This window comes from Vigna angularis, chromosome 2, assembly GCF_016808095.1.
Source record: "Vigna angularis cultivar LongXiaoDou No.4 chromosome 2, ASM1680809v1, whole genome shotgun sequence".
Lineage (NCBI taxonomy): Eukaryota > Viridiplantae > Streptophyta > Magnoliopsida > Fabales > Fabaceae > Vigna > Vigna angularis.
This window is the reverse complement of record NC_068971.1, coordinates 42,299,175-42,324,866: the sequence shown is the minus strand read 5'-3', so window position 1 is coordinate 42,324,866 and position 25,692 is coordinate 42,299,175. Positions and strand designations below refer to the sequence as shown.

The following is a 25,692-nucleotide window of genomic DNA, read 5'->3' as shown; positions in this document are numbered from 1 at the left end:
AATCTAATTTTCACAAGCATAATGACATATGAAGGAATTGGTAATTGACCTGGAGGGTTTTTTTTAGAGATGATGATTCAACATCTACAGAGGATGAAATTAGAGATGTTAGTGAAGATGATGAAATTGAAGAGATCTTGAATGAACTTTTGTCTAAAGGTGAATATGCAAAAACACTTGCCTAACCCTAATCCACATTCCTCACTTATCCAATTTGTTTCTCTCTCATCTCCATACTCTCCCTCACCCACACACAACAACTCGCGACACTGCAATTTGTTGCTCTTCCTGTTGGTTTATTTGTTTTCCACTTACTTTAATAACAAAATAATTAATGATGTTGATTTTTTATTAGAGGACTATGTTATATATTTTCCCTTCTTATTGTTATTAAATTTTATTTTTAAATTAAGTCACGGTAGGGATGACAGAGAAAAGATTGGAGTGAGAGAAATGAAAGAAAAATGGTTGAGAGGAAGGACAGAGGTGAGTAAGGGTTTGGGAGTTTCTTATTTTAGTTTTGAAAATGAAAATTATTAAAATACCCTTAACCTTAAAACTTAGAATCCATAATATATAAAGGTATTTTTGTCTACTAAAACCCGGTACACATTGTTAAAATGTACCAACTGAAAAACTGGCGCACCCGCGTTAGCAAACCCATATATATATATATATATATATATATATATATATATATATATATATATATATATATATAATATTTTTTATTTATAAAAAAAGGTTAGCTAACTTAGGTAAACTCTTAAAGTGTACCAAATTTTAGTTGACAACAAAAATTCTATTCATAAAAAAAACATTTTAAATATAAGGATATTTTAATAATTTTTTTTAATTTAATATAAAAAGTAAAAAGAAAAATCAGAAATTATTCAAATATCTTTAACCTTAACTTTTATAATCCATAATACATGAGAGTATTTTTGTCAACTAAAATTTAGTACAATTTAAGAGGTTGCATAAATTAGCAAACCCCATTAAAAGAATTTATAAATTTGTAATAAACTAATTTATTGTAAATAAATATACAAATTTATAAAATTTTTAAAAAAAATTATTACTAAAAATTTGTTGTTTAAAAATAAAATTCCAACCGCAAACAACATAAAAAAAACATGATGAAAATTTAGTTTGCAAAATAGATTGCATCTGAACTATCTATTTCGAGAAAAAAATAACTTGGTAATTTATTCACATCAATAAAATTAAAAAATGATTTATAATATAAAAGAAGTCGATGGTGGTGAACTATGGATAGATGTTGTGGGTTTAGGAGAAGAAGGTCGAATTGAAGTTGTAGATGGTTGGTGAAGAGAAATGAAGAGTTAGGTTAAAGTCACAGTTGAAGAAAAAGAAGACATAATTAGGGTTACATGTGGGTGTGTTTGAGTCACTTCATAAGCCAAATGAAAATGAGAGTTTGTCGGTGTTTTGTAGGGGAGTTGGGTGTTACAAATTATTTTTTGTGAGTCCTACGTATTTTATGTTATGTCAACCTTTTCTATTGTTAAATATTTAATGTTACATATTTTTCTCATTTTCAATTCATCGTTAACTTAAAATTAATATAATGTATTTAATTATTTTTTTATTTATGATAAAATAATTAAGCATATATTAAATGTTTAATATTTTTTCTGTATTTTGGTTTTGCAAAATTTAATGTAAATAAAAAAAATTTATTTTTTATATTTTAAAATTATTATAATTTGTTCAATATTAGTTTTTGTATAATAAATAATGTGACAATTATGTACATCTTTAATTATCTTAATTATTAATGAAACTTTATAGAAGTTTAAAATTAGTAAAATTAAAATGTATGTACTTTATATATTTTTTAATATATTAGATAAATATCTACCCTTTAATTTATTAATTTTAAAATTTTAAATTATTTATATATTATGAATTTAAAATAGTAATTTATGGGATAATATATGAAATCTCATTTATATTTGTAAAATTTTAATAGTATGCAATTATAAAAAAACATCACACATCAAAAATTTAAGAAGATATAAGTCATATATATATATATATATATATATATATATATAATAACAATATTATTACTGTTATCTCAATTATAACTATAATACCCGAAAATATATATTATATATGATGGTCCTATATAGCTAAAACGTAATATTATACTGATTCAAAAGAAAACTTATACATGACTAGATCATAACACTACATTTTTGCACCATCTCGTCCTACATTGGATTAATTGCTATTTTCTTATTTGTCCACACCACTAAAGTGATCATTGTAAGTAAAGAGAACACATAGACAAAAACAAAATACAAAAGAAAACTTAAGATAATGTGCAAAAAGAGAAATCATACAACAAGTATATAAATATTAATACATGTAAATCATTCATATCAACAATCCTAGCACATACAAATATTAATACTAGACTCGAACATCCGAATACATATATTGATATTAGATTTTAAGGGGTTATGTACTTGTGGTGACCTCTATTGCTGTATAGAGTCATTGCAATTAGGCTTTACTCTTTTACACACATGGTTGGTCCGTTAACATCTTTGGTCAAGGTAGAAACCCTACATTAGAATCTTCTGCTCCTCTCACCACATGTCTCACCATTCTTAACTTGAGACTGAATGATTATTAGAACGACAAGATAACTCTTAATATGGAATCCATATATCAATGCATACACTACTGAAATCATCACAAGAAACTTCTCCTTGAAATTTCTTCCACAACATTTATCACATATATTCACAATAATGTTATTACTCCATAAAATGTCATAATACTCTTAAACATACAAAAAAACCATGACAAATATATCTCAAACAAGTTAAAACAGAAGAAAATTTCAACATACACATTGACACTTAAAGGTGGTGTTTAGCTTCAAACCTTTCACAAATGGTGGTCTTAGCGCTTAGCCCCAAACCTTTCGCTAAAAGTGACATTCAAAGACACTTTTGGTGCTCAATAACATTGTTTTTGGAAAAGTACGTACTTAATGACATTTTCTGATACTCAGCACCTTAAAACTAAAAGGCTCCCAACCTATAATGAGAAATGGTATTCAACGGTGCCCTATGCATTCACATTGTTGGATTTAGAAAAGAAATGTACCACCCAACAAATTATATAACTTTGATAGACTTTTTTTTAATAGTTTCTAACTTTAAACTTAGTTATCACAAGTTGAACCATTAAAGTTATGAGAAAATATGTATATTAAAATAGGAATTATAATAATATTTTTTTATTAATTATTAGTGAAAACAAGTGATACATATAAACTTTTTTTGACAAAAAATTATTAAATTATAATATAATTTTTATTTAAAATAATTATAGAAATAAATAATTTTTATTTATAAGTAATTTTTATAATTTTATTATTAAATAAAATTTTATTATAAGTAATTATTTAAATTAAAAAATATTTTAAAAAGTGATAGAAGGTAAAATTAGAAAAAGAAAATATAAACACAAAAAAGAAAAATCTGTATGTATAATGTAATAGTATATATTATTATATATTAATGTAATAATAAGAGTTTAACTCTTTTATATGCTATCTTAATATAATAAGTTAAAATTTAATATTATATTAATTCCATTTATATTTTTAAAATAAAATTTATTTATTTTTATAAATATATTAAAGTAGAATGTCAATGTTGCACTTAGACATGTCAATTTTTGGTTTTCTAGGTATGGTTTGACCTTGACCCACATGACTCCCATTGAAAAAGTCTATATAGAGCCAAACTATCCGCAAAAACCCTGTGGGCCAAGACTAGTCCAATGACATTGTTTTTAGAAAAAATATTCATTTTGAATACAAGAAAAAATGCAATTAACTCTTAATCTATTGTAAATCTAAGTATTTTTAATTTGTCAAAGAGTTATATACAAACATTTTATAATAAGACAAACATAGAATTTGTAAGAGGTTTTAATAAACTTGGTTGTTTGCTTATATAGAAAAATCACATAAAAACATAGAAAAAATACACGATATCATATAAGATAGTCATTTAATTTTATTATGCGAAAAATTCTAGATTTGAATATAAGCTAAATTAAATATCTCCATTTGAAAGTATAAAATAATGAATTTATGAATAATAAAATTATGGATTTTTTTTATTATATGTTGTTTATTTTTTTTCTATTTTTAGTGGTATGACATATATATATATATTATAATATAATATTTAGTAATTATAAATAAATTTTAGTAATTATATTAGAATTAATATATTATTCTCACATTTTCAATTCATGTTTGTTTTGTTGTGTTTGAAACTTTATCATATTTTATTAAATATTATAAAAAAAAATTTATGAAAAATTGATAAAATTAATAAATAAATTATAATCAATAATTATATTCAATTATATATTATATATTTTATGTAATGACATGATAATAAGTATGATATAAAAATATTTATTTAAATATAATAAAATTATAGCATATTAGGTATCTAATATAAAATATATAATTTTAAATGTATACGTTTCTAAGAATTAATAAAAGTTTTTAAGTAAGAACAAATCTACTTCTGTAACCTTAACTAACTTAAGATGAAACTTTGGAAACTAAGATTATATTTTGATGGCACTTGAGGGAACCTTTTTAAAGAAAACGTTTTTAAGAGTAGACTACCACAAATCCATGTACCATAAGTCAAATTCACATATCTAATTGCGATTTATCTGTGTTACTATTATTAAATAACATATTTCTTTTGTTATTTAAATGTTTAAATGCTAATAATTACTCATCATCGTGAGTTTTATGTATTAGTGGAGTATTAAGATTTGTTATGAAGAAAACAAATTACGTCCTATTTAAAGTTTTTGGTAACTTTATTTGTTATGTGACATAATAAAATATACAATAGATGAATAGCTCCGAGACCCATACATTGGTACGTACGACCTAGAGTACTGTTTCAGAAACATTAAATTAATGTATTTCCACTTATTTTATTTTGAAATAAATTAAATGGTATAGTTAAAATATAAAAGCATGTTACGCAGATACTTTTTACTTAGTAGAACTAAGTTTTATATCTTCAAAAACACCTGCGATCGTGTTGATTCTATGGTTAAAGTCACATATACCCAGAAAGTTTGCTGATACAAAAATGGGAACACACTAAGACATGAAAAATATACTATGAATTAAGAAATTCAAATAACCAAGTGCAGCATTCCTCTTATGCAATTGTTGGGATAAACTTAAATTTTAGGATTTTATTAATAATTTTGTTTAAATTTTATTTTATTAATTTTTGGATTTAATAATATTTGGTTTGATTTTGATAAAGATAAAATAGATATAGGTAATTTTGATTTTTCTTTTATTTAGGAAAGTAATATTTTATTTTATTGATATAAGATAGAGATAGATTAAGTAGATTTTATTTTAAGTTAGTTAATATTCTATTGTCAGTTTTTATTTGTACTTGGCCCAAGGCCCTATTTGCACCTATTTAAAGGTTGCCAAGGTTCAATGAAAAGTAACTCCAGTGAATTGAAGAGTATTATTATTTGTGTGAGTCACGTTTTTCCCAACAATGGTATCAGAGCTTTATGCTCTGAGTACCGAGAGAGAGAAAAAGAAAGAGGTAGTCAATGGGATGAGTGTGTCACAATTGTCGAAAAATACCAATTACAACAATTGGTCTTTGCAGATGAAGGTTCTTCTTGGATCCCAAGATGTATAGGACATAGTGGAGGACGAGTACAATGAACCCGCGAATGATGAGCATCAAACAGTGAACTAGATTGCTACATTGAAAAAGACACGAGTGAAAGACAAATCGGCTTTCTACTTTTTGTATAATGCAGTGGATGAATCTGGATTCGAGAAAATAGTTAATGCAAAGTCAGCAAAAGAAGCATGGAAAATTCTGAAGATGGCATACAAAGGCGATACCCGCGTGAAGCAGGTTCGAGTACAAGTTCTCAGAAGAGAGTTTGAACATATGGAGATGGATGAAAATGAGGGAGTTGCCGAGTTTATAACTCAAGTGCAGAAGATGGCCAACCAACTCAGAATGAACGGAGAAGAGGTTCCTCCTAACCGTGTTGCGAAAAAGATCTTGAGAAATTTGACAGATGATTTTGAAAGTATCGTGGTCACTATTGAACAGACAAATGATTTGTCAACTCTCACTATGGAGGAGTTAGCTGGATCATTAAAAGACCACGAATTGAGGAAGAAAAATAAAAGGAGGAAACCCGATGATCAAGCACTACGAACAACAAAATTTCCTTGACCGAGGACAAGGGAAAGGCCAAGGCGATCGGTCAGGGGTTGAATGTTTTAAGTGTGGCAAGTATGGTCACTATGCAAATGAGTGTAGATCAAGCAAGTGCTACAATTGTGGTAAGGTAGGCCATATTGCAAAGTATTGCAAGACCGAGACAAAAGGGGAGACAAATCTCCTTACTGAAGATGCAGAAGAATTATTGCTGGTAAAGAGCTCGGATGCAGTGGACATGGAAAATTCGGTCTCAATAATGGATGAAGTGATCTTGGTAAAGGATGCAACAATTGTGGAGAAAATCTTGAGAAAGAACTCAAACAAAAAGATGAAGAGATTTAGCGGATAAGGAGGCTTCTAGATGAACAGAGGGTTAAGCTTGAGGAGCTGAAGAAGGCAGCTCTTGAAAAGGAAAAGAAAGCATATAGCATTCATGAACCAGATAAAAATAGGAAAGAAGAAGATGAAGAAGAGATGAAGGCTGATGAGATTTCTACCAACTCGGTATGATATTTAGATACTGGGGCAAGCAATCATATGTGTGGAAACGAAAACTTTTTTGATAAACTCACCAAGGTGGAGGCCAAATTTATGTCTTTCGGAGATGACTCCAAGGTGGCCGTGAAAGGGCGTGGAACAATCCGACATATGCAGAAGAATGGATGAGTTGGAGACATTCGGGATGTTTACTATGTTCCGGAGCTGAAGAACAATATTTTAAGCATGAGTCAGATAATTGAAAAAGGTAATTCACTTTTTATGAAGGACCAGGTATTGTATTTAAAGGATAAGCATGGTCGTCTAACAACCCAGGTAAAAGCAAAGAAGAACCGGTTGTATGAACTGGAGCTGAAAATCTTGGAGAGTAGATGCAAACTCGGTGTGGGATGATGCACATGGAAAGCCGAACGAAGGAAGAATTTAAGTTTACGGAGGAGTTTGTTGGGATAAATTTAAGTTTATGGGGGAGTTTGATGGGATAAACTTAAATTTTAGGGTTTTGTTAATAATTTTGTTTAAATCTTATTTTATTAGTTTTTGGGTTTAGTAATATTTGGTTTGATTTTGATAAAGATAAAATAGATATAGGTAGTTTTGATTTTTCTTTTATTTAGGAGAGTATTATTTTATTTTATTAATATAAGATAGAGATAGATTAAGTAGATTTTATTTTAAGTTAATTGATATTTTATTGTCAATTTTTATTATTTGTACTTAGTCCAATATCCTATTTACACTTATTTAAAAATTGACAAGTTCAATGAAAAGTAATCTCAATAAATTAAAAAATATTATTATTTGTTCGGTCACGCTTTTCCCAGCAAAAATTGGTACAGCAGAACCCCCTCTTGCTGAGCTATATGAATGAAAGCAATATACCAAATAGTTTTCAAAGTGTGCAGTTTAGTTATTTGATGATATGCGAAGCAAAATAAAATTAGATTAGACTAAAAGTGAAATCAAGTTCTTATATCACTAATGATATGACATAATAGTAAGAGATTAATGTAATTTAATTAAATTTATTCCATACTTATGATTAGAAAAGACAAAAATTAATAATGATCTTAAAGTAAATTCTCATCAAAATTCACTTTACTCAACCCAATGTTACCTTTCCTTTTGAATTATCTAGTATTTTCAATTCTGTTTGAGACATCAATAAAATATGAAAATTTTCAGCAATTACTCAATTTTCATTTGATTAGTGACTCAACAACCTTCCACAGAAAATGAGATTATGCCATTCAATCTTATTTAAACTTCTGTCGACAACAATTTTCTAATATGAAGAAATTTAATTAATCTTTTCTTTGTTTTTTTTATACATATAATCAACAATACAAATTATAAATTTATAATTTTCAAACTGTTATATTCAAAACAGATAAAAATAACTATAAACTATTAACTTATTAACTATCTAAACTCCAATAACTAATACATTAACTATTCATAATAAGGATTAATACATTTAAATTTAAATTTATAAGAAAGCCAACATCATACATAGACTAAAAACATATATATAGGTTCATTAAAACCCCATTCCGTGGTCTTTTACTCCACACTTTTGACCAACTCGTGATATTATGAAGAACCATTTAGAGTATGAATAATTCTACAAATACAGTAGTCACCAACAAAAAAAGTAAAAGGGACAATCCATTTACGATAAGTTGAAATTCTTGAAACAGAAATTGCCAAAAAAACCTGTCAGCATTGTTCAATTCATTTAACATTAGCTTCGCATGTTTCCAAATGTCAACTTTTAGCGCACACGCAACGAATGTAATAAAAGATAATAGCCATCGAATGTTACTAGTTCTTACACGTAATATAACAGCTGAAAAAAATGATCACCTGGTTGAAGGAAATGAATAGCTTCAAAAAGAGAAAATATCCATTTGGAGAAAAACAAAAATGACATACCATGAATGATTATATCCATTCATTTATTTTCAATAGATCAATATTATAAAATGAAAGAGTTTTACTGTTTTAACTTCTCATAATTTATTACCCAAGTGAGAAGAAATATCAGAGAACGTTCACCTTTTGGCACATTCAGTTGATTCATCTTTCAATTTATGCAAATCTGCATGTTATTCTTCCGTACAGAATTACGCTGTACAGCTCAGACATCTTGCACAAATGTAGAACAATAGTTTTTCTCAGGTGTGTTCTACACGTCACCACAACGTTGCATGAGAAAATGAAGTTGGTCTCGCAATAACAAAACCTGTTTCAAGAATTATTGCTAAGTACAGAAGCTAATCAGATTAATGACTACATTGAAAAGTTATAATACTATTTTCACCCAACCCACTAAGTTCCATTCATTAGTTTTTCATGAAGCCTCTTCGACAATGTAGAACCATGGTATCAATTTGCTTTCCTGCGATTTCTATGCCATACATACATTTGAACGTGAACAAGATTTACTTGGTTGCATATCAAGTTTCTTAGGCAAGTTTTCTAATTTGTTAGTTGGAAAATTAATTCCAGCAAATTTTGCTAACTCAAAACCAAATTAATTGGGAAATTAAAAATATTCAATTAGTACAAATTTAGATAAAACAATTACTAACTTTTCAATTAATACCAAGTTTGTTCCACCAATATACAGAAAAAAATAATGCTAAAGTCAGAAGAATATTTCAAAATATTTTTTTATAATTAAAACTGTGATTATTTTAAAATAATGTAATACTATATAAATTGATTATTTTACCTCTTCAACTTTGTTGGCTAGTGAAATTTTAGAGCATGTTAATAAGCATTGTCAATGCCAAATCACTATCAAACCTTATCCCAATGGTGGGTTGGACACCGATCTATTAATTCCCATTATATATACACACACACACACACACACCATATCTTCTGTTGATAATTCGTAACATGCGAATGATACTCTCTCTATTAAGCTTTAATATATATAATGAGCAACTGAAGCATTCAGAATATTCTAAAGATGGTCAACGTAAATGTTTATTGTGTATAGAGGGTGATATCCTGACACTACTAAAAGAGACAATCCTTTAATGACATTTATGTAATTTTTTAATTTAAAATTCTAAGATATATTATGTTCTTAGATACCTCTCTATTAAGCGTTATCATGAGCAACTTAGCATTTCATAGTCTCTGTTTGAAACTCAATGAACTGAAAGGTAGTGTTGAATTTTGGTGTGATAAAATTAATTCGGATTGACATTTTCAAATGGTGTGAATTCACAGTTTGCTATAAACTGAGAAGGAAAACATTTGTAAGACAAGAGAACTTTGTCAGGAGAAAATTCTTAGTTGGAATCCAGTTTTATCTAGTCAATAACTGAACATTACCTCTTCCTGAAGTAGGGGAGGGAGATCTTCAGTTGCTAGAAGGCTCAAAACTTCCACTCGCAGCTTTTCTTCTTTAAAACCCGACCACGTATGCAAGGGCAAGGCCAATAAAAGTACCGTTAAGAAATCTGCATCAGACGGGTGCATCTCTATGCAGTGACCTTCATTATAAAGACATAACCTACTTGGCTCCCTTTGACACAGAGGAACCAACACTTCGACTTCTTCACTACCACCACTAGTTGTAACAGTTCCTGAAACTAATGTTCCTGGATTTTCACTGTCAACATTCAGAAGTTTTACCTCTATTTGACCGCAGCTTTTTCCACCTGACAAACCTAACCTACCACAACCAGTCAAAAGATCCGCCCCTTGGCAACAAACACCGGTGGCAAGTACTGCTAGCGTATCTTCGTCACCAAGGTTTGCATATGTTTTAGAACGTGAATTTTCAGAATCCAACCATCTGGTCACGTGTTTGAAGAGTGCAGTTGTTCGAATCTGTTCCAGTATGTCAGCCTGAAATTTCAAATCTCTCAAATATTGTTATTTTTCATTTATTTGATGAAGTTCCTAATTATGCAAATGATGCATTTGACAGATTCAAGAGTGAAATTATGACCACCCCAAAAAACAGAAAGGAAGTAGAGTCAAAACCTTTAAAGCAAGCCTTCCTTTTTCCTCGTCGCTCAATGTGAGATTTCCATCTTCTTGTCTGCGAACTTCAGCAATCCATGTTATTAACCGTCTCAATTCACTAGGAGGCGGTTTAAAAATAACAGACAGCACTTCCTGAACATCTTTTAGATCCTCTGACTTAAGAAGTTGAGGGACATCTTCAGTTAGAAATTTGGCGACACGGCTCCAACCTTCATGTCTACAACTCTGCAGAAAATCTTTAAGTATTTATTTACTATTTGCCGTAATCTACAAATAGAAACTGATTTTCAAAGCATACGAAAGTCGAGTTTTTGTTAACATAGACTTTTACCTATATTTTCAACCATTACAGTTCCTACAAGTGACAATGGATGCAGACCTCCCAATCACGCTTCATATTTTAACATGATCTATGTATGGCTATAAGACATTTGTATTGTTCAAAATGATTTCAGGAGAAGAAACTCTTTCTAGCTGACCTAACCGTTACAATTTTACAGTAAACTCACGATTTTAGATATTGTATATATAGTGGTTCAACAAAGAATCTAATAGTATCACAATACCACAGTATAAAGTATAGAGGGTGCTCTGTTAAGCCTTGAAATAACCATGTACCTGAAATACAAATTTCCAAGTATAAAATAGAGGAAGGAAGACTAGTTGAACATGCTTAACAAGCTAGACGTGTTCATAAAATCACATCCTATAATCATAGCAACTAGAAAGATTTTAATGGCACTCAGACATTCAAATAGTACGATTTTCAGATTACATCAGCAGAAAACAACTAAGGTATATGTGGATAGAATATATAGATATACCCAAATTTAGTACATATAATCATATTATGTTATGACTATGATGAGGTAAAGATATTTTCGACTTCCACCCGTTTCCCTCTCAAATTCTACAACATGATTGATTAGAACGGAACTTGTTACCTACAAAATAAGACTCCGAAAATGATCCTTTATAAATTAATCAAACCAACTTCGATAATTAAAAAAAGAAATTATTCTCCGGAGTTTCCAATGCAGATTTCTTTTCCCTAATGAAATGCATCAGGGCATAAATAATAAGTAAATTACTTGAAGCATACCGTACATTCCACGAAAACTACCATTTTTGAGTAATTGGTAAGCTTGAATAAAAAGAAAGAACCCCGTAAGAGATGAAAATTTATTGACTAGGAAAACATTTCCACTGTTAAATAACCAGTTCTCACAAAATTCAGGAAGGTTTCGTTTTGGCAAAAGGAGAAGTGCAACAAAGTTGAAGGCGATAATAGCAATTAAAGGGGCTATAATTTTGGTAAAATTTTACAAAAGACATTGAGAAATAAAGAATGTGTCGGCAGCATCCCCTAAGACACAACTAGCTGTTATCCTACTATGCTCTAATTGGCAGTATAAGAGATCTTAGTGTTACCCCCTTCGAAGTCCCGTTGCTTGATCAATGGTGCTCATTCCCTCCCAGAGAAGGGTAAGGGGAACCCAGTGAGGAGGATACTTGAAACGAGCAACATCCAATACGAGGACCATATCCCTTTCAGCGTGATATCCTCCAACTGGTGAAAAATGACCAATTCCAGTCTGTTACCCAACAACATGACAAAATTTCCATCATTTCTATAAACTCATGTAGCTCTCCATTTCCTACACAACTCAACAGTAAGTGTATCTGTATAGAAAAGGACCTTAGATGTTGAATTAAACAACTATGTATAAAGTGAAGTAGGCCCGATCAAAGTTAACGAAACATGAGTTATGAATAGACTAATAATCTATCATAAAGACGAATGGTGAACCAATGAAGTCTACACCACCTGATTGAGAGGTGTCCTGTGGTAAGATACAATGACGTGAGAATCCTCAGACTGAGAGCACGAAATCACACGTTTGCGAAACTCATCAACCGAGCTTTTATCCGATCGAAAGGCTTCCACCTTAGCTCCATTGCATCGAGCCAAACACGCAACTTTCCCGAACGTAATGCCTTCCAGTTTAATTTGAGCCAAAGGCTCACAGCAATCCAGCATGGACTCGTCAAACCATCTCCAAGGACCTGTTAAGCGACTTTTCCTTTCATAAATTCAAAACAACAAAAAAAAGAAGAGAAGATTACTACAGCAATATACCTTTCCATTTTCTTCCAGGATCAATAGCAAGGGCATTGAGAACAACGGAAAGTGTGGCGAGACCGCAGTATGCAGGCTCTGATTGCGTCTGATAGTAGGATATTAACTTGAAGAAGGCTTCCATGGTTCCTTGCTCGTGTGCCTCGCCGAACAGCTTCTGTGCAAAGAAGAACGAATCAATGAAACTGTTGAAGGAAGAATTAGATAAATGGAATGATGAGAAAGAGCGTTGACCTTGCCTAGGGGCGAAGCAAACTCGATTGCAGGGGAAGGTAGCTCTCTGCGGTATAAACCTGGGCTCGCCATGCACATCAAACCTTCTCTTCTGCAACTCCTACAGTAATGTTTCTCCTCTGAACTTAACAAATTACCGTTAATTACTATCTTCTCTTCCTCTTTCTTTCTTCGTCTTCTTCTTCAGTTCTCTGCCGTCTCTCTGTTCGCAACGTATTTATTTATTTTTAAAATTTGATAATTAAAATGTATCAAACTTAGAAAAAAAAAGTGAGTTTTAATTTCAGGTTTAAATTTAAAAACTAAAAACGTATTTAGTTTTTTTTTTAAAAATTGTTTTTTTATTCCTGTATAAATTGCCAGGCATAAGCTTCTCCAATAAAACATTAAAGTCCAATGAAATTCTTCTTCGAACTTAAGACCGAGATGTCCATTAGTTGAGACCGAGATTATTAAGTCAAAATTAAACAATATTATTTATTAATTTAAGAAAGTGATGGCTGATGGAAACTATGTTCAACCCACGATTCCTAGGTGCCTGGGCAATATTAATGGAAATTATACTTTTCTCGAATAAATATTGGAGCGGGCAAATATAACTCATTTTTACTATAGTTTGATCTATTTTTATTAAAAGTTAAATATACTATTTTATGGTTCAGTTTAAAAAAAATAACTTATGAAATTCAGTTCAGTTCACTAATAGAACTGAACTATATTTTTAAGAGGTTGGTGAGAGAGTTGTACTCTCAAATCTTAATATTGTATGTATGTTGTCTTGGTTCTCATACCTTTGAGCTTATCCATCACCAGTTAAAATGTTTGGATTTCATTCAATGTTAAAAAAAAAAAAAAATTTCAATTTTTTTATTTGATGTGGATAAAGTCTATTTTCTTATATCAATAAACTTATTTTTAGTTTTTGTTTTTAAATATTGACATTTAATCTCTAATTTATTAATATATATTATATTAAAAGACTTATAAAATAAAGATTAAATCTACGTATACTTGAAAGTTTTAAAAGATATTTTATTTATTTTTATGTAAAAAAATAGTACCAGAACATTCAACCTATTCAATGAAAGAGAGGAATTAAAATATTTATTTTCATAATTGATGTAAGATTATTGGTGAGACTGATTGGTCCTTCTTTTTTTTTTCTATAATTTTTTTTCTAGTTTCTTTTAATTAACTTGATTTTGTTTTTCTAGGTTTTTGTTTTGTTTTTCTTTAAGTTTGTCACTCCAATTATAGTCTTTATCAAAATCAAATCATTATGCTAAAACTATCACTTAAATTTGAGTGACAATAAAATTCCGATTTAATTTTTTAGAAACTTTATGTACTGTGTTGTTAAGAAATAATATATAAATATTTACTTATTTAAATCTTTAGGATCATACCTCCTATTATAATATTATCAAATTTTTGCTTTTATAAATCTTATTATCTTTTAAGAATATTTTAGATTATTTTATCATATTTATTACTAGTTATAAGAAAAGTAAAATAATAAATAATCAAATAAAAAATATAAACAAATAAAATAATAATAATATTGTGAAATTTTAAACTTATATTTTTTTTATTCATATTTTAAATCACTATAATAAAAATAAATTTTATTTCAAATTATGTTATAAAATTAATTTAAACTTAAAAATTTGATTTAAAACTAGTGCAGTGTTAAAATTAATACAATTCAATTTAAAATTAGTATAATTAGTAATTTAATTTATTTTATATTGTAGTTTAATATAATTTAGTTCAGTCCAATTTAATAAAACATGTCTGAACTATTTATGATAACGTAGTGCAGTTCCATTTATCACCCTAATCGGAGCTCAGTGTGAAATTAGGATCACAACAGCACCAATAACTATGCAACGAAAGAATATGCACTCTTCAGTTGGTCCATACTATTTAATTCTTACGCGATCTTAATTCTCTAATTTTGATTCGTCACATCAAACTTGTTTTCTTATTCGTAAATATTTCTCTTCGTAAATATTTCTCTTTTTATCAGTCCCTGTCATGTCTATACTTTTGAAAAAAGTTAGTTTGACACTCCTTAAAAAAATTCATTTAACGCTCCTTTTTAATAATATAATAATATATATTACAATTATAAATTAAAAATAATATAATTATAATTAAAATATTATTATTTGACATTATCAAATGGTTGTAATTTGTCTTTTTGCAAGCACTGCTATATCTACAAGTTCTAATTTGAGTTAGTGTCATATTTATTTATTTTTACATACTTTTTTACGGACAATCAAGAGAGGAGAAACTAGAAAAATATACAAAACAAGATATAATTTGGTATTCATAAACATCATAACCAAAAAGTTATCTAAAGTACAATATAAAATCAGAAAGTAAATTCTATCAGCACGAGTGAATAAGCATAAACGAAAAAAATTAATGTAATTAGCAACTAAGGTACTGAATCCCTGGTCGAAAATAGAACTTTCAGTTGTCAAAAATAGGTGAATAAAATATTAAGTGACTCTACACTCGTGTATGAGATTTAAGTTTTAGCTGTCAAGACTGTGGAAAAGTGGTTCGGCCTTGAGATGGATGATTAAAAAATGTGAGATGCTAAGAGTGAGGAGCACCAAGATCCTGATCAACCTTACCCTCTTGACATCTCTTGAGAAGCTGAAGCTGACGTCTCAAATGCAGAACCTGAAATGCAGAATTGTTAACAGTGAGGTGAAGTTGAAGACTGAGTAGAATTAGAAGAAAACAGTGCTGAAGTGCAATGTATAAAAGAAACTACAAAGCAAATGAGAAATAAACTACCTCTTCTTGAAGCAAAGAGGGAAGGTTTTCAGTTGAAACCAGACTGTGTATTTCTGTCAAAAGCTGCTCATCTTTGATGCCTGTCCATGTTGTAGATGGTAAGGACAGTAGTAGCACTGTTAGCACGTCAGTGCTAGCTGGATGCATCCTCATATAATTACTTGTCCTAGAGCAATTGCTACATAATTTCCTACTTGAAGAAGGAATCAACACATCAACACCTTGCTCAGTGTTACCATTTACCACAGTCCCAGAAACCATTGTTATTGGCTTGTCATCTTCAGCTTTCAAGCATTTCATACATGTTACTTGACAGCTATACCCTGCCTGTGACCAAGGTTTCCCAGCTAAAATTTCTGCTCCTTGACAACAAATACTTGCAGCAATGACAGGTAACGCATCTGTATCATCTGGTGATTCCCTGCTGCAAGAATTTGACAGAAAGGAAGCTACATATTTGAAAAGGCCGGTCTCCTGGACCTGTTTCAATACCTCTTCCTGCATAACAAAAAAGTTACTAAGAAGATTGATGGGACCAAAATAGAATATACGATGAATGAGAGAATCGGGACAAGATAAAATTGGACGTATTGAACCTTGATAGCAAGCCTTGCTTTCTCCTCTGTGCTCAAACTTGGACCACCATCCTCTCGCCTCCTGATCTCTGCCACCCACTTGATAAACTGTTCAGACTTGGATGGCAGTGATGAGACTATAATTGAAACAACCTGATGAACGTCTTTGACATCCTCTGATTTTAATAGAAGAGGAACATCGTCTATCAGGAACTTTGCAATATTAATCCAACTCTCATGTTTGCAGCTCTGTAAGATTCATACAACCCATTACAACATAAACAATGAAAAACAGTGACAAACTCAAAAACTCACAAACACACACAAGATACATCCAACCCACACCAATGTAAACAATCAAAAACACAATACTGACACTACACAAACACAAACTGCACTAAGCATGTATTTCCAGAATTCATAGGATTGCTGAAGTAAGAAAATGAATGCATGAATTAAGACGAGTTAAAATAAACATGGCCAAACTACATGGTGCAAATTGACTTTCCGCCGTTTTGTATGAAAGTACCACAAATAAAGCATATCCAGTTAAACTTCATTCAACTATTGTATAATCCTTATTATGACAACATGAAAGTATCTGATTTGGTATTAGCAAATAAAACATTGGATCATAGGAGTAAGATGACAAACAAGGTATTTTATCCGTTTGAAAATGGAAATTGTAGTTTACTTTACAAGAAACACAGTTGCTGACAAGAAGATCATACAAACCAGAAATAAACCAACATGCCTGCTCCTGAGGACAATTTCACCATAACACAGAAACTAATTATAATGCACTACATTGGAGGAATCATGTGCCTACAGGCTTTCACAATTAAAGAAATTATCCAAAAAAAATTAATGCCCAACCAGTATTGTTTACTATATCTGAAATGTAAAACCCTGAGTCATTACTTATCAAAAAGATAAATACCAGAGTATAAAGCAATCCAGGTTCCCTATGAGGCCTTGATACAAGCAAGAATCTGAAATAGGTAAAAAAGTTAAGCAAATCATTTAACGTATGTAACGAAAAGAAAAAAGTGTCAAGTTTTCTTATTGCTCAAAATGGCCACTGCAGTCCAGGCTACATAATTTCTTATTGTCAACATTCAGTAACATCATAACAAATTGACTGTGATTAATCAGATTAAAAGTCAATAGAAAATAGTATAAGATAAGAAAGCTTACCCTCTAGTTCGTCCAGTAGCCTCGTCGACATAATTCATACCTTCCCAGAGAATTTTAAGAGGGATCCAATGGGGAGGATACTTAAATCGTGCAACATCCAAAACAAGTGCCATGTCCTTTCCAGCGTGATATCCTCCAATAGGAGAAAAGTGACCGTTTCCAGTCTGTCATGAAAAGAAAATCAAGATTACAGAAAGTAATCAGCATGACAGGCGATGAGAAATAACAATCAAACTTGGAAAGTTTCATATTTCCTATCAAACCATAGAACATACTTGCTCAAGGGCAGCTCTATGGTATGAGGAGATAACGTGACACTCATCAGACATGGAACACTTGATGACATATTTACGAAAATCATCAATGCTGCTATGGCTAGCACGAAAGGAATCAACTTTGGCTCCAGCACATTGAGCCAAACACACAAGCTTCCCAAACGTGATGCCCTGAACTTTCACCTTTTCTAGAGATTCACAACAGTCCAACATAGATTCATCAAACCATCTCCAAGGCCCTGCAGATAAATCCCCAGAAGACAGAAAAACATAAATCAGAACAGTCAAATCAAGGCATTACAATTGATTTAAGCCAACATTGATTCATAATTAGGATATGTTTACAGAATTTTTTCCACAGACTTTTCTAGAATAGAAAAGTAACAAGTAATAAATAAACCTCCCTCTAAGCTAATAATGAATAAGTCAAATCACTCTTATATGACATTGTATAGATTCAAACAAAGTTTATTATTATTTTTCCAAAAGTGTTTACAGAATTTTGTCCAAAAAGCTTAATCGCGTAGGTTTGGTTAGTGATAGAAGCATAAACTGTACCTTTCCACTTCCTTCCAGGATCAATGGCAAGAGCATTGAGAACCATAGACAAGCTAGCGAGACCGCAGAAAGCGGGCTCGGACTGTGTTTGAAAGTGGGAAACCAACTTGTAAAAGCCTTCCATGGTTCCATTGTGAATGGCTTCGAGAAAAAGTTCCTGAAATTCAATGAAGAAAGAAAAATTGAGTAAAACCACGATACCGTTAAAAACATTACCATGTTCATTCGTTCTCGCTACCTTGCCTTGTGAGGAAGCAAATTCGACGGCGGGAGGACAAGGAAGAAGGCGTCGGTACAATCCCGCCGTCGCCATTGAAAGAAGCAGAAGCAAATACTCTTTGCAAAACCTAAGCACTACATCTAGTTTTCTATGTTGGATGTTCGATTGATCAGGTTATTCTTTTGATGATTGTAACCGTCAAACATTTTCGTTTTTGTTGGGTTGCAGAGGTTCTTTGTCTTGATTCCTTCACAGAATATTCAGTTTATGCACCTCGTAATCTCTCATGCAACAGAAAATTCAATTTCAAAAAGTATATATAAACTTTTTTTTAGTTCTTTTTTTTTTTTACAAAAGACGGAACATATTTTTGGAATTCACAGGTTTACAACAATTTTTTTTAACCTTAGCTTTTTATTTCTTATATAAAATTATAATAAAATATTTTTACATAAAAAAACTTAAAGAAGTTTAAAAAAAATTGTGACCTCAACTTATCCATTAATAAATTGTTAACAAATAATATTGACGATCTAAAAATATAAGAAAAACTGAGAAAATAATATGTATATTTATTTTAAAAAATAACATTGAAACACATCAAAATTAATTTTTAAAATAATAAATTAATTAATTACAATTAAGTAATTGTAAAATTATAAATTATACATTATCTAATATATATATATATATATATATATATATATATATATATATATATATATATATATATATATATATTTTGTTATTACAATTTTCACTCCTTTATTATTATATGTAAAAAAAATAAAACATGTGAGATGACAAATCACACATTTTTTATTATTTTCTTTACCAATAAATAAGAAAATGTTTTTATAAGTCAAAAATTGAGTTAAAGTAGTCATTTTAATTGTGTGAAATTGGCTATTTTTACTTCAGTCTTTTTTGTAAAAAAAAAATATAAATTTAATATTTTTTAAATCTAAAATTACTACTTCTGATTTATAGTATTGTTATAAAAAATATATATTTTACTCTTATAGAATTGAATTTAAAAAATAAAATGATAGAGACATTAACAACCATGACATATTAAAATAGAAAAAAAAATTATGACTAAAATCAAAACCTAATTATTACAAAAAAAATTAAATTCATATTTAAATATAAGTAAAATTTACGGTTATTATGACACCCAATGTTTAACTTAGAGTTTAAATGCTGATTTTATGTCAAAAAAATTGTGTGGAAAAAAGTTGTTTTCTTCCTTTTCTTCTTTTATTATATTTTAAAAAATAAATAAATAATAAAAGTTATACCTCGTAAAAAGTTTGATAAAGATAAAGTAAAAAGTTTGCTAAAGATAATAAATAAATTTCATAAATTGAAAAAGAAAAAACAAAGCAATACATAATTTAAATATATAAAAAACAGAACTCCAGAAAATAGTAAAGAATCAAACAGAATTTGTAACAGAATAAACTACCTTGCCATCATCGGAAGAGAAGTCAACTGCAGGAGGAGAAGCAAGATCTCTTTTGTAAAATCCATTCATTTTTCTCTGATTACTGTAGTTGAAATTAGTGAAGAACTAATTAAGAATAGTGCAATGCAGAAGAACAGAGACAAGAAAAATACCCTACTTGTCTTTTCTAATTGTCTACTTATAAAAGGTCAATTTTCAAAATTATTTATGACAGAAAATTATTTTATTTTTTAAAATTCGTTAATAAATAAATTAAGGAATTCTAATTAGAGAATGTGATAAAAAGAAAACAAATCAAATGGTTTCTGACTACACTAAAATGGATAATTGATTTAGAAAAAGAAAAATACACAAAAAAATGAGCTATGTTACTATTATTATTACAGAAATATTAATCAACAGGTAAGTGAAATAAACTAATATGTACTTATTAACTTTGATAAAAAATAAAAAACTTCTATTTGAGAAGCATATCTTGCTATTTTTATTTGAAGAGATTGAATTCAAATATAAATTAGGTCACATTTTAAATGTATGTTTGTATATTTGTTTGATTCGGTTTGAATTTTAAACAAATTTAAAATAGGAGAAATGTTAAGAATATTTTATTTTTTAAGATTTTTTATTTGATTGATTATAATTTATTGGGAATTACACATAATATGGTTTAAATTTAGATATGGTTTAGAAAAGGACTAAATATTATATTTAAATAAAGTTAATTATAAATTATTTTAATGATTTTTATAATGATTTGTATTAGCATACTTTTTTTATAATGATTTGTATTCATATCTTAAATAATTAAAAAAATTAAGGAATTGAAATTATTTATATTTTTAAATTCATATTTTATTTCTTTTCTCAACTTTTGGTTGAGGCTTATTGGATAACTATTTTTTGTTGAGATTAATTGAGTAGAGTCTATTCATTCATACTAATAAATATTATTTTTTAGTAATTTTTTTGTATTACTCTTTGTCAATAATTTACTATAATTTATTTTTTTAATGGTAACCGAGACTAGAATTGTTTTTTATCAATATTAACTGAGAAACATTTTAGACAACAATGATAAAGAAAAACCCCAATCATAAATATAGTAAAAAATAATATTGATTATGGTTAACACTGACTACAAATAATCTCAATCAAAACCTATTAAGAATATTTTCTATTAACTTTTTTTGTCAATATAAATTGAAAAATTCTTAATAAACTTTAATAACTAACATTATTAACGATTGTTTAATATTTAAGTCATTTTTTATATTTGATATAGTAATTGACTCTTTTTATTCAAATTTAAATTTTGTTATTCTAACAAAAACATGTGAACAATAAAATAATTTAGAATGAAAATATTATACATCGGTTATATATATATATATATATATATATATATATATATATATATATATATATATATATATATATATATATATATATAGGTTTGCTAACATACCTAAGCTTTTTTTTTCAATTGGTACATTTTAGCAAAGTGTACCGGATTTTAGCAGACAAAAATACCTTTATATAATATGAATTCTAAGTTTTAAGGTCAAGAATATTTGAATAATTTTCATTTTCAAAATTAAAGAAAAAAACAAGAAACCACAAACCCTTATTTACCTATCTCTCATTCCTCTCCACCCTTTCTTTTTCATCTCTCTCACTTTAACCTTCTCTCTGTCATCCTTAGAGTAGCCCCAATTGAAAAAATCAGAAACACTCACCTAATCCACTTTCCTCACTAATCCAATTTGTTTCTCTCACATCTCCATCCTCTCTCATCCATACACAGCAACCCGTGACACCGTAATTTGTTGTTTTTGCTTTGTTCGTTCATTTGTTTTTCACTTTAATAACAAAATAATTGATGATGTTGTTGTTGATTTTTTATTGGAGAGTTGTGTTAATTTTAGCTGATTGTTATTAAATTTCGTTTTTAAATTTTAGAATTAGTAATTTATCTTCAGGGAAATTTGATATTTTGACTATTAAGTTGTTTGGAAATATTTTCGAGAAGAGAAAAACCCTTGTGTGGAAAGGGATTCCGAAAGGGATAAGTCATTATCCAAAAAATGGATTTATGAAGTCAGCTCCTAAAAATAATTCTAAAAACATATTTTCTCCTCAAAATAATATTTCGGATTATACTTTTCACCTTCCTGCATATAAACCAACTTCAAAACACAGCAAAAAAAAAGAAGTTCTTGCACATCGTACTAAATGATTTAACATGAACAAATTATTGAAGAGAGTTATGAATAGAGAAAATTGTTGTTGTTAACTCTATCCCCTTATTCAGAAAAGAAACCAATGCTCGTTCACTTTCGAATGTTTTATATTGATAAGCATATCTTCATTTCATTTTTGTAAAAATAATAAAAATATTCTAACGAATTACACATCTTCTAAATTTGAACATATTGCAAAATATTGAGTAGTTTTCAAGAAAAACTGCACTGATATACCAACTAATTAAAAATGAACTAGAAATTAGTAAACTAGTCATAATGTTAACCTGTTAGCTCTCACTTGGACAAGAAAATTATTTTTCAAAGTAAATCACATCATGTCAGTTTATTTTAAACAAGTCACATCTCCAACTTGTTTGGTCAATATAAATATGATGTTGTCATTCTGATTTATTTTTTGCCGCAGAAGTAAAATTAAGAAAAACAAAACGCAGTGAATTTCAAATTGGAATTTAAACTTAATAAATTTGTTACCATCACGCTCATAGTTTAACTTATACTCCTTTCATTTTTATGATCTTATCAAAATTGGTAATAAGAAACTAAATGTTTTGCAACTATTACGGGTTAAGTTTTGAAATTATTGTAGACTTTAGTATTTTAAAATTTTTATAACAATCAGAAGGGAAAAGATATAACACAGCCCTCCAATCAAAAATCAACATCAACATCATCAATTATTTTGTTATTAAAGTGGAAAACAAATGAACGAACAAAGCAAGAGCAACAAATTGCAGTCGCGGATTGCTGTGTGTGGGTGAGAGAGAAACAAATTGGATAAGAGAGGAAGCTGGATTAGGGTTAGGTGGGTGTTTCTAATTTTTTCAGTTAGAACTACTATATGGATGACAGAGAGAAGGTTGAAGTGAGAGAGACGAAAGAGAAAGGGTTGAGAGGAATGATGTATGAGGTGAGTAATGGTTTGGGGGTTTCTTATTTATTTTTTTTAGTTTTGAAAATGAAAATTATTCAAATACCCTTGACCTTAAAACTTAGAATCCATATTATATGAGAATATTTTTGTCTACTAAAATCCGTTACACTCTGCTAAAATGCACTAACTAAAAAAAGAGCTTACATATGTTAGCAAACCCCATATATATATATAGTAGAATATCAATTAATTATAGAATAACATTAATGATCATAAAGAAATGATTGAAGCATGACACAACCTTGCAATCTTCGGAAGTAAGATCAATTTGCAAGAGGTGAAAGCTTAATAAGGTTAAAGTTCACTTCTTAACATAATATCAAAGTTATGAGTTAGAGTTTGTTTTAGTGAAATTTGATGTTTGTTCAGTCTATTATTTCATCTCATATCGAACCACCCATTAACATTTAGTCATAAATGTACCTCACTGTAAGAAAAGTGTGTTGAAAGTCAACTAGAGATAAAACTAATTTACAATATATATGTGGATGTAAATCTCATCTTACAAGTTAATTTTGTATGATTGAATTAAAATTAAATTTCACTTCTTAACATATGTTTTTGTGAATCTCATTTACAATTTTATAATGCAGCATGCCATAAAACAACAAGCCACACAAACTTCATGATCAACGATTTTAAATATTCTTTTCAGATTTTCAACACAAAGGTCTAATAGAGAATAAAAAATGAGATGATAATCACAAAAGGTCAACAAAAAAGAAACCTTAATTAGCAAAGTAGTGTACCGGTGTCCCCTTAGACTCTTCCCTTGTATTCTAACACTTTTTCTTTTCATGTTGTGATTATTAAAACAAATCCTCAAGTGTAAGCTTATAGATACTAACATTTCATATAATGAAGCTTCATTTCAAATTGCTTTGGTCAGTTTTTAAAAATTAGCTACCACACTTCTAAACATGCTACAAGAGACACACTCTAACATCATTTTCTTTAAAAATTAAACCAAATATACACATCGATCTAAAACAAAATCAAATCAAAGCAAAAGTGAAACTATAAATCAAATGAACCGCACCAAAAGCGAGATAACGAGAGTACGCAAGAATGAACTATCAAGAACTAAGAGCGAGAGAAAGCGAGAAGGGAGAGAGTGGTAACTTTATAACAAGAGTATACAAAAACACAAAAGAGATTGAATGGGAGTAGTATTGAGATTTTAAAAGTGTGAAAAAATAGAGAGGAGATGAACCATGACTAAACTATAATATTATTCAATAAATAAAAATATAAATGATGAAGGAAAATTTTCAGATTTTTTTCGAGAATAAAAAATATAATATTATGCAGTAAAATTGACAAATATTCATTAGTTTTTTACAAAAATAATTTTACACATAAGTTTTTTGTAGGTATGCAATAAAATTTTGCTACAGACTTTTATTCGCTAAATAAAAAATATAATATTATGCAGAAAAATTAGCAAGTATTAATATTGGTGGTTTACAAATAATTTTTCTAAAAAAAATGTAGGTATAAAATATTTAATGCAACGAAATTTACAGGTATTAATATTGATTTTCTACAAATAATTTTTTACACGGTATTTCCTGAAAAAGATAATTCTAAAAAAATTATAGATATTTTTCACCAAAAATATTTCATATAAAAATTGTAAGTATTTTCCATGAAAAAAGTTGTAATATGTTATTCTTTGTAAAAAAACTAATATATATGGTATAACTTTGATATTTTTTCCTTTTTGACGGACATTGACCGATAGTATTTTTATTATTTATATTTTATTTTAATGTTGATCATGTTTTCATGTTGTTCTCTTTATATTCATTAATTAAACCATGAGTTAGTTGTTGTCAATTTATCATCACAATACTTATTTTTTCTTCCAAAAAGATTTCTTGTCTAGTTTTTGTCATTTTAATTGTCATACAATAAATTAGTATGGTATTCTCAGTTTAAATCAATTTAATAGTACATTAATATAGTTAAAAAGCATCTCACCGACTAAAAATATGATAAATTGAAAGCAAGAATTCCTTTAAAATATCGTCATTGTCACGCCTGAAATTTCGATCAGCCTCTGGTTTTGAATAAAGGGAAAACCAACAAGTAAACTATCGCCAATGAATCAACCAAAGTAAAAATGGTTGTTCTTTTAATCCTTTTCCTGCATTCATACCTTTTCTCTTAATAGACTCTTCCAATTACATGCCACAAGTT

At 28.9% G+C, this 25,692-nt stretch overlaps 2 protein-coding genes across 2 annotated transcripts; both read right to left on the bottom strand.

The window, feature by feature from the left end:
- Window positions 1-8,591: 8,591 nt before the first annotated feature.
- LOC108323248 (glutathione gamma-glutamylcysteinyltransferase 3) lies at window positions 8,592-13,375 on the bottom strand. Its single transcript, XM_017555641.2, has 8 exons — window positions 13,189-13,375; window positions 12,955-13,111; window positions 12,643-12,881; window positions 12,246-12,409; window positions 11,381-11,432; window positions 10,812-11,039; window positions 10,155-10,673; window positions 8,592-9,048 (listed from the first exon to the last, which is right to left on the bottom strand). The coding sequence occupies exons 1-8, from the start codon at window positions 13,264-13,266 to the stop codon at window positions 8,992-8,994; spliced, it is 1,494 nt and encodes a 497-aa protein (XP_017411130.1). The 5' UTR covers window positions 13,267-13,375; the 3' UTR covers window positions 8,592-8,991.
- A 2,219-nt stretch (window positions 13,376-15,594) lies between these two features.
- On the bottom strand, window positions 15,595-19,095 carry LOC108323244 (glutathione gamma-glutamylcysteinyltransferase 1). The gene is made up of 8 exons (XM_017555635.2): window positions 18,846-19,095; window positions 18,608-18,764; window positions 18,050-18,288; window positions 17,775-17,938; window positions 17,518-17,569; window positions 16,599-16,826; window positions 16,003-16,500; window positions 15,595-15,885 (listed from the first exon to the last, which is right to left on the bottom strand). The coding sequence occupies exons 1-8, from the start codon at window positions 18,918-18,920 to the stop codon at window positions 15,799-15,801; spliced, it is 1,500 nt and encodes a 499-aa protein (XP_017411124.1). The 5' UTR covers window positions 18,921-19,095; the 3' UTR covers window positions 15,595-15,798.
- Between the last annotated feature and the right edge of the window lie 6,597 nt (window positions 19,096-25,692).

What these genes read in the sequence shown, in the direction of transcription:
- LOC108323244 (XM_017555635.2), bottom strand. Translation starts at nt 18,920, where the DNA reads ATGGCGACGGCGGGATTGTACCGACGCCTTCTTCCTTGTCCTCCCGCC. An exon ending in CTGGATTGCTTTATACTCTG is followed by an intron (nt 16,827 to 17,517) that starts GTATTTATCTTT and finishes TGAATCTTACAG; the next exon opens with AGCTGCAAACATGAGAGTTG. An exon ending in CCTCTTTGCTTCAAGAAGAG is followed by an intron (nt 15,886 to 16,002) that starts GTAGTTTATTTC and finishes TCTGCATTTCAG; the next exon opens with GTTCTGCATTTGAGACGTCA.
- LOC108323248 (XM_017555641.2), bottom strand. Translation starts at nt 13,266, where the DNA reads ATGTGCATGGCGAGCCCAGGTTTATACCGCAGAGAGCTACCTTCCCCT. An exon ending in TCCTGGAAGAAAATGGAAAG is followed by an intron (nt 12,882 to 12,954) that starts GTATATTGCTGT and finishes GTCGCTTAACAG; the next exon opens with GTCCTTGGAGATGGTTTGAC. An exon ending in AAGGAAGGCTTGCTTTAAAG is followed by an intron (nt 10,674 to 10,811) that starts GTTTTGACTCTA and finishes TTGAAATTTCAG; the next exon opens with GCTGACATACTGGAACAGAT.